Source organism: Falco naumanni, chromosome 6 (assembly GCF_017639655.2).
Source record: "Falco naumanni isolate bFalNau1 chromosome 6, bFalNau1.pat, whole genome shotgun sequence".
Classification (NCBI taxonomy): Eukaryota; Metazoa; Chordata; class Aves; order Falconiformes; family Falconidae; genus Falco; species Falco naumanni.
Genome location: NC_054059.1, coordinates 12061109 through 12086959, shown reverse-complemented (window position 1 = coordinate 12086959; position 25851 = coordinate 12061109). Strand labels below are relative to the sequence as shown.

At 37.6% G+C, this 25851-nt stretch overlaps 1 protein-coding gene across 49 annotated transcripts in view; it reads left to right on the top strand.

Annotated features, from left to right (window-relative positions):
• Nucleotides 1-25851, top strand: part of RIMS1 (regulating synaptic membrane exocytosis 1) — a 335719-nt gene that overhangs the window by 133585 nt on the left and 176283 nt on the right. For 41 of the 49 annotated variants that reach the window (XR_005828502.1, XM_040598585.1, XM_040598579.1 and 38 more), the window contains exons 4-6: nt 9771-9824; nt 13260-13603; nt 15747-16618. Coding sequence is in view for 48 of the 49 variants with exons in the window: in XM_040598585.1 (XP_040454519.1) it covers nt 9771-9824; nt 13260-13603; nt 15747-16618 (1270 nt within the window). In the remaining variant the exon portion in view is untranslated. Of the gene's footprint in view, nt 1-2071; nt 2183-9770; nt 9825-10454; nt 10702-13259; nt 13604-15746; nt 16619-25851 lie in introns of those variants that run through there. The other 8 variants (XM_040598588.1, XM_040598553.1, XM_040598546.1 and 5 more) reach the window with 4 other exon arrangements.

The window sequence follows — 25851 nt, the reverse complement described above, 5'->3', positions numbered from 1 at the left end:
CTTTGTTCCAAATGCAATAGCCTCTGATATGTGATAAGACAACCCAATTTTGTTACTTTTCCAGCACACTTGTTTCCTCTTAATTCCTGATATTGGTCCTACTTTCTCCCTATTGCCTCTTTTTGAACCTTCCGACCTGTTTGTCCATGTCCTCTTGGACATTCATTCTTCTTGGCTACCTCATCCCACAATTCTTCCCTATTATCATGTATTCTTCTGTCTAGAGACAATAAAGAGCTGAAGTGGTTAAGAGAAAGTTATTAAAGTCAACAGGGCCAGAATAGTCTGACCTCCAGTGAACCAGTCGTGTTTAAGCTGGGATAAACTGCTGGTTTTAGTATAATCATCTAAAACTTACAGAGACAACCAGAGTGAAACAGTGCTAACATTAATATGTAGTCTACTGACCCGATTTCAATATAGAGTGAAAATTAATTATAAACTTAAGAGAAATACAGATGAATGATTAAACTCACATTATAGAAACAGATATTACTGAAATAGAATATTTTAGAAAGCCTATCATAAACCCCTGTTGGGTATGGATGAGGGTGGAATTGTCTGATTTGTCTGCAATGTCTGTTTTGTATTTAAATAACCAAAGTTGATTTATTTGGCTGGGATGATTCTGGTGGCTATATTACATAATCTGAATTAAAAAAAAAAAGTTCAAAGAAAGATGGATGCATGAGAACATGTGGGGATCAAATCAAAACTTTGACAAACAGTACTGTGCACAGAAAGATTATCACATGGGTTGGTTAAAATGATATTTTCAGTTCAAAAGATGGTCAGGCTTTTTGGACCCAGCAAAAGGCTGATGTATCTGAAAGTTATCTCTTTTTCCAGATGGACCACGTGATCAGAAATATTCCTGCTTCCTGCAAACCCTGTGGTTGTATTTAGTGTTCAACTACTTCAAATATGGCTGCATACTGAACATTAAATACAGCTAACATCTGTATGCAGGACAAGGGATCAAAGTTTAGGCAACAGTAGATGGATTCTACCAGCTCTGGAAGCTGTTTTGATGGGAAGGCTACCTTCTACCTAGCAAGGAATAAGAAATTTCTCTCCTTAGTTGCTGACGTGGTTCTCTTTCCTCTGTGTAAGGTACAAGTGCCTGGGGAGCTAGCATTTAAGAGTGTTCTAGCTGGCCATTAAATTTCTTCTAGCTCCTGATGCACACAGAAACCTGTGACATACAAGAGTTTCCTGTCTAAAAAGATCACTTGCTTCTGATGAACATGTGAGCATAAAAAGTCTTTGCCAATGCATAAATGTGGACTGAGGGCTTATTGTCCCTATATTTGTACCACCCTGGAGTATGTGTCTATTTCTGATAATAAAGAGGCAGGGTATCCTTAACTGTTGCCTCTTCCCCCCATGCCCTTAAGTTATCACTGCACTGTATGCCTTTTATTTATTCAGGAAATACAAAGCCTCATTAGATATCTGTGAATATACAGGTAAGTGCAGAAGATCAGAATAATTGTCTCATCATCTAGCAAAGTTCTGATCTCGATTTTTGAACCTGTTTTTGTAACAGTATCTTCATTGGATAATGAAATACCATTACTGTTTGAATTTCCCAACTGTAATGTTCTGCACTGCTTTACATCTTCTTACCTTATTGAAACTCTCCTCTTTCCCTGTGTGATCTGCCAGTGGTATTGTACATTCAGGACAGTAAACTTCTGAAACTAATACTGGGGATGGTCTGTGAATTGGCTGTCAACAGTGTGTTGTTTAGATCAGTTAAAAAAATTATAATATTCTTACGCTGGCATAGAACTCCTACTGCATTTTCCTGTCCTATTGCCCTTTTCCTTATCTTTTAAATATTCCATATTTAAACTCACAGTTGTTTATCCCTTTCTTAGTCACCCTGTAGCTGTTACTTTCCTAAAAATCTACACTTTCCCTTACCAAAAGTACATTGTTTTCCTCAGTTTTGTTTTGTTTTTTTTTAATAAATCTTAGATATCCACTCAAACTTGTTGTAGAACACTGATACTCTCTCTTCCCCTTCCTCAAATCTTCCATCCCAGATTTACTGAGATTCCTTTGTGCTCGAGCTTGATAGCACAGATAGCACAGACTTAATCAACTTAGCCTCAGACTCTGCATCTGGAGCGAGAGGTGGGAGAATTAAAAGAAAGGACCGTGGACATCTCAGAAGGTAGGATCAACAAAGATGAAATTTTAAAAAAACCCAAAAGCCAAAGAACTTTGTCATCCTTTCAGTAGGGGAGTAACTGCAAATAAGATGTTGGCCCAACTCATATGGTCTGTTGTGGTTTCTCAGGGTAGTTTGGTAGGTTTTTCAGAAGAGGAGGTCAGGTGGCTAATCTGTGTAAGGCAGCATGTTGCACAAAGAAGTGTATGTTTGTTTTAAAAATAGCTGTTATAAACATTTAAGAAGTTGCAGTGATGATATCAAAGTGGAAAGAATATACCTTCTGTAATTATAAGCATTCCATGCATTTACATGCATAGCAAAAAATTAGGCTTAAGTATTTCTAATTGTGTGAAGAAAGCTACAAATTTAAGGGTGAGTCTGGGATAGATTGTGAATTATGATTGTAGAACATAAGAATATAGAATACGTATAGGGCATAATCCTGCTTGGTGCTTCGTCAAAACCCTTACTGGGCAGTACTAACTGTTGTAAAATGCTCATTTATAAGTAGGTATCATATGATAATTAACATCCCCCAAGCATGGAAAGTTCTGTCTAGCTGTATTTCCACCTTGGTGATTTTTTATTTTTTTTTTTTTAATTCTGAAAACTAAATAGTATGAAAATAATGTGCAATCATGTAATATGAATTTTACTCTTTCACTGAGAATGTTTGCTCTTGCTTGCTTAAGAAAAGTTAAAACAAAAGGATCAAACTGGTAGAGGTTTGTGATGATTTCATTTATTTAAGCTTACATTTCCAGGTTTATCCAGATTGTGTTTAGTATTGTATCTGTATGTGATATGAAAAACTATCTGTAATAATCAGAAACCATTTCACATCCTTGCTCTCAGTCTCAGGACAGTGGCAAGGACACTGCCTGTCCCGGGCAGTGGTGGTGAGCCCAGGCTGTGTGCAGGCCTGCCCGGGTGCAGGAGGAAGAATACTTTTGGTGTCACACTATCCCTCACTGAATCACTTGCAAATTAATTTCACAGTCTGGTTGTAAGGCTCTGATAGCCTTATTCTAGACTTTGTGTGCACTTGGAGGTGTGGGAGCTCTAAGCAAAACTCAGCAGCCAGAACTTCCCAGCATAGGAGTTGGTGGGGAACAGGGAAATAAATTCAGAGCAAGCAGAGGGCTGAGAGTGGAAAGATGATCAGTCCAAGTGGTCAGAGAAGGCCTCTGTCAAGCTGCACAGCAAAGATCACTGCAATGAGATTATCCTGAAATATGTCAAAAATATGCTTGCTTTCCTCTCAACCGGAGTGGGTTTTAGTGTTTGTTTGAATTGACAGATCTGAATGTGCCACATTCCCTTACGTTCCCTGGGCAGGTAGCTATGTCATCCCTAAAAATCTTTGTCTTAGCAAGATTGTCACTCAGCTGTACATTCAACTCATTCCCACTGGGAATACTCCTGAACTGCCTTCTATCCTTATCTGCACAGCCAGTAATAATCCTCTTCTTCCTCGCAGCCCTTGCACTTCTGCATTGTGTCTGCATGGTGCTGTTCTTGTCAGCTCCACTGTCTCTTCCTATGGATCCAAGCAGTTTCTGTCAGCTTTCCTCATCTCCTGTGTCTGTTGTTTCCCCCCCTGAATTGTCCCTGCAGATAGAGGTACCCAGTACAGAGCTTCTGGTGACCCTGTGCTCCTAGTGGCTTTCAAGGCCAGTATGTTCCTCTGTGTAATTCAACAGTGACATCTGTTTCAAAGGTTGAGAACCCCAAATACAGGATTTAGACAGACGACCTCTTTTGAATCTGGAGGGAACACCAACAGCTGTTAACACCTTACTTCAACAGAATATAGAGAGGCAATCTGAGAAATCTCTGGAGGTGCATATATATGTATCTATCTGATAAATACAAGACAACTTGGTTCTCACTAAGTCATATTGGAAGCTTTCAAGCACACAGTCACTCCACCAGCATTTGGTGGAGGTAATCTTAAGCTTTCAGATAGTTAGGGAAGTAGCTATGTGTATGGACTGCTGTATGTTCCTGGAGGAAAATAGGTTGATATGCTGTGGGCTTTCCATAGTTCCTTGTTTGACTACAGTGCCTCACCGGCACAAAACTTTTCAGATTTGGTGTACTGTTTGCTTTAGAACAGAAACCTATGTAGATAGTGAGACAAAAAAAGAGGCAGACCTTCTAACAGTGAAGTATTACAAGCATAGTAACACTTAAATGTAGTTGAAGAAACATAGGGCCAAGATCTTTACATTTTTCAGTGCTTTATTCCATACAGAATCACAGACTGGTTGAGTTTTTAAGTGTCCTCTGGAGATCCTCTAGTCCAAACCCTTGCTCAGACCAGGCCCAAGTAGATCACGTTGCCAGGGCTGTGTCCTGTTGGGTTTTGAATGTCTCCAAGGATGGAGAGTCCATAATACTGGTTTTATTTTTTTGTGTGTTTGAGAAGACAAAATCAGAATTTAGTTCATGCCTGTCAAGTCCCCTGTGACCTCCATTGGTTGACTCACTCACTCTTCCTTCCAAGACCTTTTTTTTTTTCACTTCAAGAATTCAGCTCTGCAGCTATAATTGAGTTTCCATTTTGACTAACCTTCTTTACAATTTTCTACAGCTACACATTTCCGATTTCTTTTGTTGTAAATTATTTTCCATTCTATATCAAAAAAGAATCTCTTGCCTCTATACTACATTTGTTTGGACACAGTTTGTATAAAAGAGTATTTACATAAAAGAATAGTATGGAAACATAAATAATGGTGTTGCAGTGCAAGCTCCCACAGATATGATGTATACATTCATGCACTATTAAAGACAGTTTTGTTCTGAGCATTTGCATATTTTTGCTTTAGTTTGTAAATATATAAGTGGATAAAAGGAGTGTAATGCTTCTGATGAGTTCTCTCTGTTTTTTGAATGACAACTAAAATTTTCTATCAGTCCTGACTGTAAACTGTTTCATGCCATTTACATTATTTTGTTAGACTTCTTCATTTTAAAAAAAATATTTCTGTGTTCCGTGTATATCTGTAACTATGGAAACTGTGAAGTGATTAAGAGGAGTACAGTTGATGCTTCTGTGGCTCATCAAGACAGCCAAATGTTCAAATAGTTAGAAAAAACTTTTTGTTGTTTTTAAGACGGTTAGAGAATATACAGAAATTATCTATGAGGTAATGATTCCTAGTGTAGCTTAATGGTCTATGAAAAATGGAGATTGATGTTACAGTAAATGTGACTAGCAATTCATGGCTACTACATTATCAGAAATATATTAAAATATTGAAGGAAATTCAGGCAAGAGAATTAAATTTGGAAAAGAAACTGATCTGTGAGGGAGTGAGACCAAAGCAGAGCTTTCTGAAGCTGTGATTGTTGCTGGGACTTAGAATTCTGCTGCCAAGGAAATAAAAATACTGAGAGTGGACAACACGGCTGAGGAAGGGGTGAGTGTAACAGTATGGAAAATGGATTTTGAATGGGGTAATACAGGACCTGTGGAGGAGTCAAACCATTGGGATGTTTGGGATCGTTGAGTTTCAAAAAAAGTCATCTAAGCCTCATCATTATAACCTGTGGATAATACACCATAAGCTTTTCTTGAGGGTTTGTATTTTTTCTGGGAAAAACCCTAATATTCTCAAGCCATCAGGCCAAATCATATCTTTCAAATTAAAATCAGGCCAAACAATGCTTTCTGAGTGTAAGTGCTCTTTCAACTAGCACTAAATGTGACTCTCTGAGCTCACCTGCAAATCAGTTCTGTGCTCACCTGTCTGCAATGAGAGGTGTGTCTGAAGCCGCCCACAGCTTAAGTATCAGGGGAGAAGCTCTCAGATGAGCTTGGAGGAAGTCAGCAGCTTGGTGGAGTGTGATCTGGCTGTGAGGGTGCTTTGTCGCACATAGGTATATTCTAGGGCAGAACTTGGGTGGGTAAGTGATTGTATATATGTATCCAGCAATTTATGTATACAGTAAAGGATCTCACTTGGTGTCTGTGCCTTCATGTGCCACATCTGAGTCTACATGATTCTTAACCAGGCAGGATGAAGTCTCTTGGATTTTTAACATCTCCTTTCTCCTGGTACAGTAGTCTCTTCTGTCTCCCTCCAAATAGTAAGTTTGAAAATTTTGATCATTTTAGTTAGAAGTAGGCCTAAAACCAGAGCTGCAAGGAAGTTTGAGTGCAAGGTTTCAAAGTTTGTGCAAGCTATAGTCCTACTTTAGAAGGTCACAACTGTAACTATGACAATGCAATTTTCATAGTATGTTTTAAGTGGTGTGTATTAATTAATTTGAGTAGTAGATTTAAAAAGAAGCTTGTGGGGGAGATTATTTCAAATTATTGTATGTAAATGGGCTGGTGTGGATTTTTAGACAAAAACTATGACTTTTCCCTAGTGATTTTGGTTTCTTCCTTAAACTCTAAAGGCATTGCCAGAGAAGGACATTGCAATAGTGAATGGCTGTGGCTGTTCTAGAGATATTATTTCATATGATGACTTTACAGTTGCCTGAATGCGTCACTTTCAACACTCAGTTTGCTGCAGGATTTTCTGGAGAATGTTTTAATTTTTTATGGAAGTTGTCGTGAGCTTTCCAAAAGATTGGCAGCTGTAACTGAGAGATTTTGGTAGCAGGGCGTGTGAAGAAAGTAAGTTGTTTTTTGTTTTATTTTTATCTTAAATGATTTGCAACACTGTTGCTAACAGCAATGTCAACAAAACTGACACATAATACCCCTTTGATGTTAACTCCTTGAGTTGTTGCTCCACTGCACCTTTGCTGCATCTTTCTGTTGGCAGTTTGTAATTGTGGGTTTAGAAACTTAGGCCAGTAATAACATTAGAATCAATGTGTAAACTGTGTGTTCAGCTGCCTAAAAGTAGGCACCAATCCATTTTTTGTGCCCTATGGTACATAGGACATGTACATATGGCTGGCAGAGGTGACAGCTCCTGTGGCAGGCTTATGCCCTCTGAAGTGGCATGTGGCAGCCAGGTGGGTTATGCTGACTTATCTCAATGGCAGTAACCTATGATGAGGCACAGGATTTAGTCTTATTGCACAGTATCCACTTGAAAGGGAGTGGATTCTCTTTGGATGGAAACCTAAATACCTGCCATGCCTATAGTTGTTTCTGTGTAAATGGAAAAAAATCTAAGCATCTTACTCTCATCCTTATTCATACACATAGGATCTGATTTGGAAAGTTAACATCTCAGTTAACTATGCAAGGCAAGCAGGAAAAGAGTATGAAGTGTGCTCCCTAGTGCAAGTGGAAAATTCTGTATGGCAGGCTTCTAAACATCCCTCCTGGATGCTCTCAGTCAAACATAAATGGCACTGCAGATGTTAAGGTGACATGTAGTTCTGTGAGCCGTGGGGCCTCATTCCCTACGAACATGTCTTGCAATTGAATTGCTATGTAGATTCTGTGATGCCAGTAAAAGATTGCAGTAATGAAACATTTATAGGGTTTTTGTAGAACTGCCTATCTCATGAAACCTTTAAGAATATAATCCCTTGAAAACGCCCATGTCTGCACAAATTTTATTGCATTTGTCCAGTGGGTTAAAACATTTTTGGAGGGTGTGGGGAGAAAAAGGGGAAGAAAACAATCAGCTGTCAGCATCAACCTTGTTTTCTTGCCAAATCAGGATAAAAATATCAAGCTGAAAGCCTAAGTTATGAAGAAAATCTGCTCTGCACAGGAATGGAAGAACAGAGAGTGCTAAAAGACTTTAATATCACAGTCCTGAAATGGCTGAGCCCCATATGTCTGAAAAGCATCAGTCTGGGCAAAGTGGTCCTCTCCCTGCTTGGAAGGGAGAATGGTAAAGAATTGCACTGTCCTTTTGAACCCTTCAGTCTAGAGGAGAGGCTTCAGAAAAAGCAGTACCTAGACTCCTAGGATACTTCTTTACTAACAAATTAAGCCTAATCTGGGGCTATTCCTAAGTGTTAAGAGTGTCTGTGCTAGTAACCTGAAAGAAGGCTGCTTGGCACGCTCTTGGTCTTTGGCCCGCTAGTGCTTTCTCATCAATTTGTGCTGGTGATTTGAGAGATGGGGTGCTCTGAGGTTCACTTCCAGAAGGCAATTTCTGTGCAGCCACCTTGCTTCGAAGTAGAACAGAGATCCTTGTATGGATGCAGGTTATTTCATGTCATTTGGCTTCAGTGCTCAAAAATGTTTCTGTGCAAGTTTAACGTACTAGAATTGGTGTCATTTCAAGATGAAGTTTAACAGGAGATGGCAAGACAGTGCTGTAGAGAAAACATCCTCTTCCCCCCATTTGCCTCTGTTCCTAGCCACATGATTTACTACACGTCATACCCTTCCATGAGAAAAATAGATGTGGCAAAAAAATGAAACTGATTTAAAACTACAGATAAATTTCGACAGTGTTTTTAAATACAAGTGGCTCCTGGGAGGGCCTGATAGGCAGGGAAGAGGTTGCGAGGGTGTATGTGGTATGGGGAAGCTGGGAACAAGGAAGGGAGGGGACAAACCCTGACAGGAAGAAAGAAGAGCAGGAGAGGTGGGAGGTGAAGAGACCTTCTCTTTTGGTGACCAGGAGCCATTGGATGAACTCAGCTGACTGTACAATTTTGAAAAAATACATTTAATCAAAGCTTGGATTCACAAGCACATTTTCATTAGAAAGGCAGAGTTGTTTACTTATTTAGATTTTGGAATACTGTAAGGATTCAAGTAGATTTTCAGATTCCTTTATTTTTTAATGGAGTGAAGCCATCATGACACTTCAGCTAGGGGATATAGTAAAAGAGATAAATGCACTGCTGTATACTAATTTCATGGTTTGCTGCATGTTTTTACATTATCCCAGAAACATTAAGTGATATGTAGTCTAACTTAATTCTGTGAATGAATAGTTTTATAAGAGCAAATTGATGACACTCCTTCCCTCTGCCTTTCAAGAGATGACCTGAAGGATGGTGGCAGAGAAGAGGGTCTGCCTAATTAGATCTGTCTGAAATGACTAGTGTCTTCTAGAAGTGTGCAGAAGAAGGTGGCTAAAGGAACATTAACAAAAGCAATAAAATGAAAAGATCTTGTGTATACACCCTTCAGAAGGGAAATACTTAAGATAGCATAATGTTCAGTAAGGAATAGCTTGTGACCTGCTATATGAGCAAACCGGTTACCTGATTTGCTGGACAGAGATGAAGCAGGATGCATGGGAGTCAGCATAACTGTGAGTTTGCAATTTCTATGAAGCATCAAGGAGTGTGCTCCTTATGGAGCCTTCTCAGAATCGGGGCTTGGGTGAAGGATTTGGGGAACTTGCTCTGACCTCAGTCTGAGTTTTGCCTGGCATGTATCACATAAATTTGGTATTAAAGTTTGTGCCCTTCCTAATGTAACTTTAGCTTCCAGTGCATGTTTGGAAGCCTCCAAAGTAAAATTTGAAAAAAGGCCTTTTTTTTTTATTATTATTTGTTCTAAAATGCATTTTTGAAATATGTAATCATGAAGCAGTATTTTTATTTTTGTAAATGAAAATGCTCTTTTTCTCTGCTTTATCGTTGTATATATTATTTACTATGGGCTCTTTCAAGTTGGAATTTCATGTTGTGTTAGTACAGGAATACTGTTTCTACTCATTGTGGATCACATTCAACAGTACCTGTAAGAGTAAGTTTGAGGACTATTTTTTCTGTGAATGAAATACTCTGTATTCCACATGAAGGCAAGCATGGGATCCTTCTAGCATGTTTTCACGCAGCCTGTAAAGTTTCCACACGAATCTGTGAGGGAACTGTTGACCCACCTCTGCTGAGTCCTGTATGTGCCACTTTGTCTTTGTTATGTAGCAGTAAAGCCCAGAACCCTTTGCTATGCTGTGAAAATGCACATTTTTACAGAGCCATGCATATGAACCCTTTGAATGAGGAGCACCCCTTTACTTGTTCTCTTTAATAGCTTCATGTGCTGGTATGCATTGACTTATGTAAGGATGCAATAAACCAGAAACAAAGCCAACAGCAAAAAACAGGCTGTGGATGTCTTGAATGACTCACTGTAGCACTGCATCAGAGCTCACCATCCAGGAAAGAGTAAACAGAAACTATTTTTGAAGATACAGAGTAAAATTGTCTAACACTTCATTTTACTGATGCATCACGTGGAGGTCCAGAAGCCACATTAGAGAACTGTAATCCTTCATCAGAGCATTTGTTTGGTTGCCTAACATCTGTGGATTGTTAAGATAAGTTATTACACAGACCTGCTTTAGTTTAGATTAGTTTGGACCATATCCCAGTATATTCAATCAGGATATAATTCCTGCATGCTGCTAAATTGCTTGCTCCACATACTTCTCTAAAAATGTTTTTCAATACACAGTTTTGTCATGGAAACTCTTATGTCACCTCAAGTTTCATTTAATTTTTTTTTCCTCTTAAAGAAAAGTTTTTATTTTTCCTTTTGGACCGAATATATCTCAGAGCAAACATAGCATCTGTTAAGTGCTGAAGAGATTCCTTAACAGGGATGGTAGTGTAGCTTCTATGTGAGTATAATGCAGATTTCCTACGTGTATAATCTGTGGTGACTGGTATGTATTGTGTCCAAACTGCAGTGTCTAAAGACAGCTGTAAGAAAGTGAGTTTGTATTTACATGTCTAGTATTTCTTTTTTCTATATTCTGTATTTTTCTGTGTCTATTTGTGCATTAGCTATTCCTGTTTGTTTGGCTCTCATAATATTTTGCATAAAATGAATTACAATATCAGTGGTGATTATGTAAATCGATGGAAATTTCTTCGAGTTTATTACATACTTTATACATATCTTAAATGATCAAATACATTAAATTGTAAATGAAGTCTGCTGCCATCTTTACACATTTAAATGTTCTTACATGCATACACACATACGTAATTTAATTACAATATTTAATTTTACTTTAGTATTCCTTATCCTTCCTTTAAATGAACTCTAGTTGATTTTTTTTATTAACACTTTTTTCAACTTTTCCTGTAAAATGATAACATACAGGCAACAACAATTTTCATTAATGACTTTGTTTTATAGCATTGACATAGGTTTTATACACAGACTCATGTGCATGCACACTCTTGCTGTACAATGAGCTAACAATTGTGTCAGAGTCTATAAAGACATTTTAAAATGTAGGGGGTTTATCAGTTTAAGTCTTGCTGTTTTTTTAAATACCTGTAATAATAATACCAGGTAGACTAAAAACCTATTACATTAGAATAGATAATTTGATAAACTGAATCTCTGTTTTGTGAGGTATACTAGATGAAGGAAATAAGACATTTTGGAATCAAGGGATTTCTTTATTAAAGGACTAGCATTTATTTTGTTGAAGTTGCTACTCCTATTATCCTACTGAGGCTTATCTCTTTTTTGTTGTAATACATGTTTCTGCTACTGTTGGAAAAACTGTAGCTTTTGATTAAGGTTTTTTTAATTAATTTTTAATAGGCATTTATTATCCTTCTTGAGTAGAAGAAATATAACAGTCATCTTTTGATAAAGGAACAATCCAGATACAGGGAAAACAGTTGGATGTCATCATAGTGTGGTTTGGTCAAACAGTGCAGAAATGGTATTGGAAGTTCTGATACAGTCTTCAGACCTAAACAGATAGTCTGTTCTAGGGTGTTTTAACTAAATCTTAAGTATGTTAAAAATGTAAAATGCCTAAAATTTTCATCATGCCATGTGAGCCATGCACCTCCTCACAAGGCCAGAGAATAAGAGAGCTCAGTACCAGAGCTTTGTCCTGTTGCAGTTTCTCCCCGGAAAGTGATTGTTTTTTCTGTTCCATTTAATTTTGTGTTGTATAATTTTGCGATGGTTGCAGCATGCCTGTGTTTACACGAAATAATTTAGGCATATTTTTCATTCCAAGTTTTGTCATCCTTCTTACCCTTTTTACAATTTTACCCATTCTTTTACTTCTTCCTGTGTTAAACTAAAAGATTTTCTTTCGCATTTTCCTTATTAGCTGTCAGCTTTGTTTCTTCTCATCTCTATTTTTATTTCTGACAGAATTCCTACCTCTTGTGTATTCTTCATGCATTTTGCCTTTTTTTGTTTATCTGCCTCAAAGCTCCTTCTGTCTTTGTCTCATTTTTTTCTGAAATATTCACACACCAGAGTCCTGATTAACCTTCAGTTTTTCTCTGGTGATTTACTCTTGTACCTAAGACTGTCTTGTACTATATACACACTTGAAAGATAGAGTCTTGCTTTACTGTATGTGCTCCTGTTTATCTGTGTATCTGAAATTCAAAAAAAAAAAAAAAAAAAGAAGCCTAAGAAGCACTGTTTATGTACACAGCTTAATTGTGATTGCCAGGGAAACACCTTTAATTTCTTTAAGTATTATTTTCAGCTGTAACTCAGAGATGGTAAATAATAATTTCCAAGTAGTACAAAATATCATACTTTTGCATTCTTTTCATTGGCACATTTAGTTCTCTATTAGTAGGTTTCTTTAGGTCTTACCTTACATCTCTGGTAAGTAGTTGTTGCGGATGTAGCTAAACCCGTGCACAGTAAATGCTGAATTTATTTGCTGGATAATGTTGAGTTATTTTACATGAGAAAAATTAATCAAAGGGAAATACCATGTTATTTTTTTGTGGCAGCAGAGGTTGGGAGTTAGGTGGGCAGGACTCTGCCACCCAAGATACAAGTTCCATTTAGAGTCTGGTAGGCTTGTACTGACAGTGATCCACAGCAACGAAAACAACCCAAGCCACCCCCATAACTGCATCAACACCAGCAACAAGTTGGCCATGTTGGTGTTTGTTCAGAAGAAAGCTAGGGCTGGGCTGATGGGGGATTGCTACAGGTAGGACTGGCATATGTGGACAGTACGTTTTGGAGAAGCTCGCATAGCATGTGCCTGTAGGATGCTTGGCTGTAGCCAATGCAGTCAGCGCTTGGAGAAGCATGTTCTGGGTCCTGTCATGAGCACCAGCCTCACCAGTTTAAGGGCAAGCGAGGGATCATACCTGCTCTGTGATAGTGAGCATGCATTTCAGGGTCTGAGGGGTAGCTGCACTGACTCTTCTTGTTGTCTTCAACTAGGTTATGTGGGTATGCAATTTATGTCGAAAACAACAAGAAATCCTAACGAAATCTGGAGCGTGGTTTTTTGGAAGTGGACCACAGCCCTCACCCAGCCAGGATGGAGCACTGAGTGATACGGCAACTGGTGGAAGCTCAGATGCACCGAGAGAAAAGAAAGCAAGACTTCAAGAACGATCGAGATCACAGACTCCTTTAAGTACAGCAGCTGCCTCATCACAGGAAATCTCTTCTTCCAGTGTGCAGTCTGACCATAGGAAAGGAGCAGAAGTATCGCAGCTGGCTATGGGCCTGGACCAAAAGCAAGTTTCATCAAGGTCTAGAAGTGAACCTCCAAGGGAGAGGTAATGCTTTCTGTCTTGATGGAGCCTCACAGTTATAAATGCTAGTTCAGTAATATTGCACAAGCCTGTCAGATGGGCCTTGTGTGTGTCTAGAACCATGTAAAAACAAAGAGTAAGATGATTTGATGACTGGAGAAAGATAACCATCAAATACATTGTCTGATTCGGTCTGTGAAACAGAAATGAAGAAAAAAAAAGATAATTTTATTTTGGGGATATTTTTATGTACTTCAATGCACTTTGGTGTTCGCTTTTAATACAGAATTGTAGGTTACTTTTAAATTTAAAATTTGGCAGGTATTTCAAAGTGATAAAACAAAGAGCAAGCCTTTAACTTGATGAAATAATGTACTAGAAGTTAAAAAAACCCACCTCCCACCCTAAACAAACAACAGCCCCACCCTGTGTAGTTCTGTCAGATATTCTTATGTGTTGTCTTTTTGTTAATGATATTTCCTCTTTTGTGATTAAAAATAATACAATTAAAAGAGCTTATTTACACCTGCAAAGTCAACATTCATGAAGAACAGAAATAGTACCATCTTGAATTCAGAGCAAGTTGTATGCAAGAACAGAGCCAACCAGAAGGAAACTATTATATTTTAAGTGAGTAAATAAGTAAATTACTGAGCTGCGTTCACTGTGATGCACAGGTTGAGTAGCAGCAAATCAAGAGGATGTTCAAGATAATGAACAGTGGCTAGTAACTTACTGTGTGGGTGAAGTCTGTCTGGGTTTCCCTGTACCAAAACTCAGGTTGGTGTTATTAATATTTATGATGTAAACAAACACATGGTGTTCTCCCCTAATTCTGTTGACTTTTTTTCCCTAACACTGGGAAGGCCCCCAGAGCAGTCGTCACTCAGATGAAGGACACTTCTAGGAAAGCAAAATGCTTTCCATTTCTGCTTTGCTGCCCAAAAGTGAGATGGCTATATTAATTATAGAATACTAATGTTCTCAACTTGTCATTGAGACTTTCAAATGAAGTCCAAGATTTCTGAATGGAGAGCATCTATGGTAAGCTCAGGTTCCATTTATTTTTCAAAAACTCAGGAGGAATAGGAGATGGAAAAAAGGAGGCAGGAGCTTAACTTGGATCATATCCAAATTTGCCTGTCCTCTTGGATGCATCTGTGATATGTAATGTGAAGATGTATCAGTTGTGGAAGGGAAGATTCAGTGCCACAAAACAAAGCCCTAGTGACTTTGTCCTAGTGCAGGTTCATCTCGAATGCAGTGTATAGCTGTGTTCAGCCTTCTTCAAAATCGATGGATTCATATGTGAACAAGTAAACAAAAGATCAACTGGAATGATGAGAGAAATAAAAATATCTACTATAAAGGGCCTTTATGATTCTTCAGCTTGCTTATTCTTCCAAAGCAGAAGATGAAAGAGGAGAGAGAGAGAATAATTTTCACACAGCTTCATTATTCATTGTTCTGTACTTTGGCTGTGTAGAGAAATTAATGAAATTTTTTATCTTCTTTTATTACTAGAGAAAGGAATGTCATTAATTTGTCTCAAGGAATCAATTTGCTTTTCTTTGTATACTTATGAAATGGGCACTTCTTTTTAGACTTTTAGTACAATAAAGCAAACTAGGTCAAATATTATTGTTTCTGGATATATTCTCTTTTGCATTTTTTTATATCCATATTACTTCTTTCTGTAATGTTACTGTGGGAATATACTCCATTTGGTGGTGTTTATGTGTCAGGGTGCTTGAAGAGAATTGTGTGGTTAGTCTGTAACCCTCATGACTGCTGCCAGAAAAATGACATACTCCAATACTGTCATAGTGCTGCAGTTGCTACAAAGACAACTTTGAGTTTTCCTACTTACATGGGTAAATTCTTTTTTATCTGCATTTATCCAATTTAATATTCTTTGTGATTTTATTAATTACTTGGGACCATCCATAATTTATGTTTTTGTGGGCTCTGGAAGTTGTTTGCTATTGGAAAATAAAAGTATTGCTGGAAGGATTAATAGATGTAATTCATGTTAATGGATCCACTACCTTTCTGTGTGTTTTGCTGTAGCTTATCCTGGTTTAGAGTCTATTGATGGTAGCACTGTACACAAGCATTTTTATCTTGCATACAATTCTTCAAATTATTGTACTCCTTTTCATTGTAGAAAGAAGACAATATTGGTTTCAGACCAGAATGGCAAAGGTATAAAGAGTGAGCGTAAGCGTGTGCCAAAATCCTCACTTCAAAAAGAAGGACCAACAGATGACCGGGAGCGAAAAGAACGGCACGAAGGTAGAAGGCTGGAGAAAGGCAAGTCACAGGACTACCCAGACTTGCAAGAGAAACTTGAGGAAGGCAAAGTGCCTGATGATGAAAAACAAAGGAAGGAAGATGAATATCATACCCGTTACAGGAGTGACCCCAATTTGGCAAGATACCCTGTAAAACCGCATCCTGAGGAACAGCAGATGCGCATGCATGCAAAAGTTTCTAAAGCACGGCACGAGAGAAGACACAGTGATGTAGCTTTGCCACATACAGAAATGGAGGAAGCGGAGGTACCTGAGAATAAATTAGGAAAACGCTCACAATTACAGGGAACTCAGGACAGAAAATCTCTTGTGGAAACTCAGAGGTCGTACTCTATAGACAGAACAGGTGATGTAAGAATTTCTGTTTCTAAACAATTAACTAATCATAGCCCACCAACTCCCAGGCATAGTCCAGTTCCTATAGAGCACGTAGAATACAAGAACCACGATTCTTTTAAAAAACAGAGCCGCCTTGATCCTAGCTCTGCTATTCTCATGCGAAAAGCAAAGCGGGAGAAAATGGAGACCATGCTAAGGAATGATTCCCTTAGCTCTGACCAGTCGGAATCAGTGCGGCCATCCCCTCCAAAGCCTCATAGAGCAAAAAGAGGCGGAAAGAAAAGGCAGATGTCAGTTAGTAGCTCAGAGGAAGAAGGGGCATCAACACCAGAATATACTAGCTGTGAAGATGTGGAGATAGAAAGTGAAAGTGTCAGTGAAAAAGGTAAGGACCTTTATGTATATTATGCACATGGCCATGGTTTGGGGAAAAAATATATCTGTATTTTTCTCTCTCTTTTGCCTCTTTTTTAAACATACACTTTTGGTTTTCCTCTTACCTATTTTCTTTCCCAACTGAAAAGTGTCTTGTACCTGTTTACATTTGGTTTGCAATGTTTCCTTTTGCATTCTTAGATGAGGTAGTTACAGGTAGCATCAGCTGGTGCCTTTATTTCTCATTCTTTTCCCTCTTTCACCTAGAACTGACAGAATTTGGTTTATTCTCTCGATGTCTGTATTCCCTTGGTCATTGCTTCATCCTTTTGTCTGTATCCAGAATAATTTTCTGTGAATGAATTTAAATGGAAAGTGAGTTATGTAACAATCTGAGAAGACTATTGTAAAGCATCATAATCTTACTGACATCTCAGTTTTGAGGCATGCAAAATTTTCCTACATTTAATAAAATGTCAAGGATCTGCCAGAATTCATTGTTAACAAGGACAGCATACAGGGCAAGGGAGTGTTATATAGGAAAGAAATGAGAATTGCCTAACTTGTTGTTGAGATGAATTTGCTCCCAAGATTACAAGTATGTTTAAAGTCTGTTACTTCAGTTTGTCTTCTTCTGTTGATGGTAACACTCAGCAGTAAAGCATAAGTAGAGTACATGATGGGCTTTTAAAACAAAGCCTTTCTACCAGCTGAAGAAGTTAAACAAAGTCAATGAATGGTGAACATTTGTATCGTCAGAAAAGACTGTGGTAGAGCCTACTAACTGTCTTATGACCTGTATTTGTCTTTAAGTGACGCTACAGTGAGCTGAAGGCTTTTTATGTCTCTGGAATTAGCGTTTAGCTCTGTAGTTTAATTATCTATGTTTGTAACTTGGAAATTTGCTGCTGGTGTTCATACTCAAAATGCCAACGGCTTGTCTGCATTTTCTTTTAGTTCCTGGCACTGTTTCCTGACATGCCTTTTGATTCATGTATGCTAACTTGTCTGTGTCTTTATCTGATGTTGTGGCCTCCTGACATCCCCTAAAGCTCCAGGTATAAATGTAAAAAGAGACATTTCTCTTCTATTCCATCTGAATAACTGTTTTTTTTAACTGTCTAAGCATTAAGTTTCCATTTAAATACGGAAGCTTTCTTTGCTGCTCATTTTTAAGGAGGAATGATGATCATGACCCTGAAATTTTCATCCAGATTCTGCTTAGACAAAAAAAACCGTAAATTTTTTGACTGTCAGGGTTGTCAAACACTGGAAAATATCTCTCAGAGGTGCACAGTCTCTGTCATTGAAGATTCTCAAATCCCAAATGGAAAAGCCCCATAGCAGTTTGCTGTAGCTGACCCTGCTTTTGAGAAAGGAGATTTGATCTAGGGACCTACAGAGGTCCCTTCCAGTCTCAACTGTGCTGTCTTTCTAAGAGAGCACATCTCTTTCCCTTATACTGTGGCAATATTTTATGCTGACATCTGGATTTGTGTAGTTTTCCCTGATTTCCTCTGTTGGTAGTAGTGGTCTGCAATGTAAAATTTCCTTTCCATCTTTGTTTTTTGCTTTCATTTGTGTGCATCAGTTTGAGGTTTCTTATGAAGTAGAAAGGATTTCTCATATTCAGTGAGGTGTATCATTATAAATTGGAAGGTCTTTGATGTAAAAGTCAAGTCCAGGCTGAAAGTCATTGATACTGATATCAATATGTTGACATAGTTTGCTCTGTAATGATCCTTTGTAAGTAAATCCGTTCGATGGTTGCTTTCAGGCTCGACACTAATCTCAGTTTTTGACCAGTCTCCCATTGTATTGTTAAACCATGAAGGGTTGGACTTCTTTCCTTCAGTGTTATGAATCCCAGAGGATTTCAAATGTCACTAAATGCTCATGTTCTTAATAATTGAATCAAGTTCTTGGTTACCTCTGAGATACATGTTTAGGCACCTCCCCCTTTAGGCAGTGGATGCCGTGGTCTGTATCATACCAGTGTGCTATGTCACTGTATTTGAATAAAAATTATAAATAGGAGTATGTTAGGGACCTGTCTGACCACTGCCAACTCAATACTTGGTTGATATCGTTGAGCATTCCTTGAGACCTTATCTCTACTGGTCAGTAAGCTAGCACCATGTTATTAATCAGAATATATATACGTGTGTGTATATTATATGTATATGGGGTTATGGAATACATTAATTACAGAAATATATTTATTAATTTAATAGCTCTGAGGTGTAGCTGTTAATGTTTTTTTTGCCTGATCTTGATATGACTTTTACAGTCTTTGTCATGGGAAAAGAAGTGGAGAGCATTTGAAGCTGGGGGTGGAGTACAGAAAAATAGCTAGGAAATGTGAATACAAATGAGAAAGCAGAAGCATTTTTGTAGTAAAGTAACCAGTTATTTTTAGAATTAAATTTTCATCGGTACTTAAAAAAAATCTACAGTATTTCTTAAGAATAAATGGAAAGGTAGGAAATTATATTACCTAAGAAAATCTTTTAGAAATCCTTCAGTATTTTAAAAGAAAAAATGCCACAATAAAGGGATGTAGTGTTACAAAATTGATGCAAATAATTTAAAAATGCCTGTAACTGAGGGCAGAATACAATTCTTAACTATTTAACAGCATTTTTACAAACGGAATTTCACCCACCATTGCTTCAGTGCTTTGCTTGTAATTTGGGTGAGATACTGGACAGGTCTCTAGTTATAGCACTTTCGTTTATAAGTCCAGGAGGGTCTGGAATCCATCCTGTCTTATCTAAATATCAGCTCAGCCATATATCTGATGCCAAAGCAATGTAAATGGAGCTGGAAAGACAGAGTTATCGCAAATAAAATTTTTAACTTTGAAAAGCCCATCCAAGAAAAAAACAACATCTTAAAATTAATGTTCACATTTGGTGAGTGCCAATATAAAGCACAGCAATTAAGTAAAGATGTACTGTTTTCAATTCTATATTGAACAACTAAAATAAAAGTTTTCTATGGAAAACGGCTTACAAAGATTTTTAAAAGAAAATGATGCCACACAGAAGTGTAAGGTATAGGTAGAGTGGATGAGGCTGTATTAAAAATCAATAGGCAAAAATAACATATAAAGTAGATGCTGTGCAAAAGTTACTTTTTAACTTTTCCATTTCCTAGAAATGTTGTTCAGGATTGCATTACCCTATCTTCTGAGTACAAACAACATTCTAAAAGTTGTATTCTTCAATACAACGGAAGCTAATTTCAGTATTGCATCCCCTGCTATTTACTGTAACCATTTAATATGTATTTCTTCAAAATTATTACTAAAATAATTTGCAAGCACTAGAGATACTTTCTTTCCAAAAAATAAATGTCTTTTGCAATCCACTGGGATTTTGCCTCTTTGGCAGAGGACCAAAAAGATTTACATCGAGTTGTTTCTATGTTGGAGTAAATCTAGAGAAAGAGCTGTTTAGCGATGTCCAAAAAAGTAATCTCAAATTTCTTTTTATAAAACATCTGCACCCTCTACAGGACACTTTTACTGATTGTTGATAACTGTTTTCATGCTATTGTTAACACACGTGACAGGACTCCTTCTTCTGAAATCGGTAATAGTTGAACATTAAGTGGACCGGGTTCCTAGTGACTAATGCTGTCCTGGCAAGGCAAAAGAGTCCTCTTGGAAGGCATAGATTGCATTCATACTTGCTTCAAAGACTTGCAAGAATAACATAAACCAGACTATTACAAATGAAATCCATACCTAATTTTAAAACTGGGAACAGCTTCTGCCTACTGCTATCCCATGAAGAATGCAAACTAAATTTGGAGTAAGTTTGAGAAAAAATATTTTCTTAAAAGTTTTAAACCAAGAATTTGTTTAGAACTAGTAGATTTGTGTCCTTACAAGGTTGAATGTAACTTCTTTTATCCCGTGACAGATACAATAGATATTCTAGACTTCTGTCATGCAGTCTTTGAAACTGGAAGATAAAACAATGTTGGAAATTGGAACAATGTGAGGAGGTACTGAAAGCTGCTCATGTACTTTTATGTAAATAGATGTGCTAATGGTTTTACATTTCGCATACTCATTGTTTCTATTTGCCTATACGTGTATTTTGTTCACATCGTTCAGGCTTGAAAATATGCCTGATACTTGCATATTGTCAGCAAAATGGTAAAAAGTGAAGTAAACCACACTTTGTATACTAGCTAACGGATTTAACTGGGAGTAAGGAGAGCATGATAGAGTTGGAGCCTGGTTTGAAAAAAAAAACACCTTCTGAGATCACATTCTGGTTTCTTTCAGTGAAGATGTTTCATTCATAATGCCTTTCTTACAGTACTGGGAAGAACAGTGACTCCATTTAATTTCATTTCATTCTTATAGCATTACCCTTCTGGTTAGAGAGTGTTAGGGGCAGGGATCTTGTCGAGATCTTGGTCTATGCACACTTGTGAGGCAGGGGGCTTGTGACCAGGGGGAGAGGGCTTGGAGGTCAGAAGGAGAAATGGATGCTGTGGTTTGCAGGAAATGTGTTGGTGCTGGCTCAGCTCCAGGAGGAGAAGATCAGACCCCTTCGTCCTCTGGTGTTTTGAGTGCTGCTTTGGGTGCTCGTGCTTTTGGGTGCTTCTGTGGGAAGGAGAACATAAATTAAATCCCTGTCCCAGTCATTTCTTCCAGGTGCTGTAATATTGCTGGCAAGGAAGGTAACTTGTGAGCTAAGAGAGAAACCACACGTGTGCAGAAGGGTGTATAAATGGACCTAAATAAAACATCAAGAAAAGGCTACAGAAAAGAGAAGGCTGGTTTTAAATGTTTTTAGCTAAACTTTTTCACTGAGGTATTTTTCAAATCTGGAATGTAGTCAAATCAAGTTGTACTGTAACATCTGCTAGCATATTTTAACATCTGTTCATATGGAGAGCTGGGCATGGAGTTTTAAAAACAGCTGAATTTGTTTAAAAATGTGTCTGAGCTTTAACTATTACACTATTTAGCGTAAAATAAAATACCCTTGCTAGGTTATAAGAAATTAGTTCCAATTTATCTTGTAGTCCTTGTGCAGTAATTTAGATCTATATCTGAATCGGATTTTAATGAAAATATAATCTAAAATGACTGCTTTCAGAATTCTGGTCAGCGCTAACACTATTCAGTGCTATCAATATTAAGTGCTTTTGAGTAACTGAAGTGATTTACAGTGCTTATGGAGCTGTAAACAAGTGCTTGTTAAATTACTGTTGGGCAGTAAGAAGTGTGTTTTGTGTATATGGAATTATGTGAAGTATATGCATGCATATGCAAATGAAAGAAGCTGAACATGAGTGGCGAAAAAAGTCATACTGTTGACAAGAATTCCAACACTTCACTGAGATACGTAACTATATAAATGGGGATGTCATGAAAGATATATAGCTGAATTCTCCTTTAAACTCCTAATAAAGCCCTCTCTCCAGTTTAAGGTGGTTGTGAGTGCGCTGGAGAGACTTTGCAGAAGAGCAGTGAGACTGAGGTCTATAAAACATGATATATAAGGAAAGGTGGCATCAATTGGGGTTGAAGAGTCTAGAAAAGACAGAAAGAAGGGAAAAAAAAAAAAAAAAGGAAAACTTATCAAAAACACTCCAAAAGGGCAGGGAAGCAAGATTGGGCTTCAGATGGGAAAGAAGAAGCTGGAGAGGGAAAGAGATTGACTGAGTACTTCTCTCTTCCCCTTGAGGGCTAAGTTACTGCTAGGGATGTTGAAGCTTCAGAATCCATGTCAAGTATGAGGACAGATAAGCAAAGTTAAGGATAATTGTAATCATAATTTCTTACTCAGTTGAAATAGAGGATTCCTGGAAATAAAAATTAATTTCTTCATTGGCTGCACTGAATTTGCTCAATGTTAGAAATTCTACTGCTGTTCCTCTGGCAGGCTCTGCCCAAGGTGGGCAAACATGGGGCTAAATCCACAGTATTCCTGACACTAGCTTAATCTTTTTTGTCACCCTTTAAGTAATGAATTTGATAGCCATTTGCAGTACAAATTTATGTAATAATCTGATTTTTGAAAAGGAAAAAAGTACATTTTGACTTACCAAGAGACATGGAGAAAAAGGTTGTCACAAACTGTTAAATCTTGAGTCCTTTCTTTCATCTCTGACAGTTGGCAAGGCATTATGTTTCACTGCTGTTAACATGCTCTGTCTTCTGTGTTGCTTGTTTGTTCACATGTTCATTATTTTATTGGTTGTTCATTGTCACTTACCTTTCTCCTGTACATCTAGTTCATAAAATAGCAACAAATTTTTCCTATTGGTAAATTGCCCAGTAGGAAGACAAGCGTTGTCATTACAAAGAGGGGGATAGTAAAGCAGGGAGGAATTAGGATCATATGTTCAAAAAGACTTAATACCTGACAAGCAGGTTGACTTTAATTTCAGGAGCTGTGAGAGTGTTTGGACCTGCAGAGAAACTCCAGACTTCTTTAGGTTTCTCCATGGAAGACCAATTCTCAAGAACATTGAAGCACTGGATGTAGCAGGCATGAGAAAAGCAGCGAGAGCTTCAGGTCATGGAGCACTTTTTAAGGGTCCAAGAGGGAGCTGAAAGGTTTTAAAAAAACTTGCCCAGATTTTAGTTGCTGAGCACTTTCCAAAATGCAGCTACACAGTGGAGTTCAAACTAGCTAGCCTGAAACGTGGCATGGCATTATGACTAGAAGATGACCCTTTCCCCTACCACATCCTACTACTGAGTATTTTGCACATGCATGTATTTTTTGTAGATCATAAAAGTTATATGAGCCGCTACTCAGGATTTACTCAGGCGTTATGACTAGAAGATGACCCTTTCCCCTACCACATCCTACTACTGAGTATTTTGCACATGCATGTATTTTTTGTAGATCATAAAAGTTATATGAGCCGCTACTCAGGATTTACTCAGGCATTATGACTAGAAGATGACCCTTTCCCCTGCCACATCCTACTACTGAGTATTTTGCATATGCATGTATTTTTTGTATATCATAAAAGTTATATGAGCTGCTACTCAGGATTTACTCAGTCTTTTGATCTGAGAGCTAGAGGAAAACTGTGAAGCATGAAGCAAACTGTGTTTGGTAAAGCTGCATAATTGTGGATCATCTGTGCAGCATATTGAGGGCTGAGTTCAGGTGGACTGGAATCCAAACCTTTGCTTTTTTCCAACTGTATGGGGAAGCTCCCCCCTTGCGGGTGAAAAATGAAAGCTTGTTAAAGAAAAAGGTAAATTAATTATTGGCTTAATATAGAATAATACATACATTTTTATTAATTTTAGAGTTAATTTTAGTTAAATATAGAGCTAATTAGGAACAAACAAGCGTCTGATTCTGTTATTTTCTGAAAATGTTCATTCTCTTTCCTTTTGTTAGATACTTAGATTCAGTGTATTCATTCAGATCATCCTATTGAGTCCAAACTTAGGGATTATACAGTATGGTACTGAGTATTATTGCTTACTATTTTGTGTTAATATTTCTTTGATACTTTTTTTTTAATTGCTTATAATAATACACTTAATTTCTGTAATACACAGGAACTATTGCGGTTTCTTCCTTTCAGCACAACTTTGAATAGATAGACTGGCCTGTTTGAGCTTCCTGAAATCAGTGTGCTGATAAATGACCTCTAGGAAAAACCTGATTGTGTCAGAAAGAAGGTTAATAATTATGAAATGTCTGTATTTCCTTTAACTAATTATGTATGGTTTTATCCTGTTCCTGTCCATTCTGAATGTCCCTCTGAACACTGTTTTCCCATCTTTGCTCATGTGTTTTGCGTTGCTCGAACGCTTTCTTCCTTCCTTCTTTGTCCTTCTGTACAACATAAAAACTTCAAAATCTGGGCCTTCCCACCTACACTTTGGAACCACTGATGTTAATTCTTTTCTCCACCCATGATAAAAAGCATAAGAGTTATGTTTTCAAATGTGCACATTTTATATGGTATTTTGGCTATATTTATTCTGTTAGTAAATTAAAGAGCCATTCTTTGACATCTCTGGCCAAGTAACAAAACATGGTGCATTTCCATATGATGAAACTCTTGCATTCCTCAAGAGAAAGGCTGCATGGAAGCTGTCTATTAGGATTTATTCTTGGCCTGTCTCCTGCATAGAAATAAATGGGCGAATGCTAACTGACCCAGGGCGCAACTGTTCCAGGGTTACTCTAGTGACAGAGCGAGAAAGACAATCCACTTGGCACTGTCTAATACACTGATAAAAATGTAGTCACTGTTTCTTGTTTGTCTGCCTTGCATTTAAATTGCAAGTTCAGTGAAGTGTGGGGTTTCTTTTTGTGTTTGTACAGTGCCTAACTTAGTGGGATTTCAGTCCATGACTAAGACTCCGACCTACTTTGGTGATAATAAAATAGTATGCTTATTTAATGCAAGGACATATTACTATTGGGTACCTTTTCCTTCAATTTGTCAGCATCCAGCAGAATTTCTGATTGCAAGTGCCAGAAGATGCTGGACAGTATTCTCTTGTGGTTAACTGCTGATTGCCTGCCACAAGGGCTTAAACTGAGCCTAGATTCATGTTCTCACTACCTATTAAGTTGCTGTTAATCAGCTAAATTACCTTTTTTTTTTTTTTTTTTTTTTTTTTTGTCTGCTTGCTTTTCCTATCAGGTAACGAAGTGATTCATATGTGTATACTGTTATTGCTTATAAAGGCATTGTGGAGCTATTTCTCTCATATAAAAAGACCAGATTCCCAGACCTTACAGCCTTTTTCAGCCTTTGGGATATTTTGGTTTTTTTTTTTTTGGTTTTTTTTTTTTTTTTTTTTAATTTGTGGTGGGGTTTTTGTTGTTGCTTTTTTTAACGGTGGTTTTTTATTTGGGGGTTTTGTTTTTTGTGTTTTTTGTTGTTGTTGTTTTTTGAGTTTTTGACTGGTGGACCTACTGCTAAAGGATATGACAGCTTGATGGTTGTGTGCATGGAAACTTGCTGCTTTATTAATTTTTCATTAGTTACTGCTCCCCTTCCCCTCCCCCAGTTTTTAAGACCTTATTGTAAGGGTTCTTAGAACTGATCATGTTGCTCTTCTGGTCCAAGTAGAGGACTCTTCTATGGTTTTAGTTCAAAAGGAGACAGGAGTTTGTTTTGACATACCACTCAGGTTGAAGACACATAAGGACAGGGCAGAGTTTTACAGTGTTATTTTTAGTTTGATAGTTGTTTTTGTATTTTCTGTGTAAGTTTGTTGTGAGA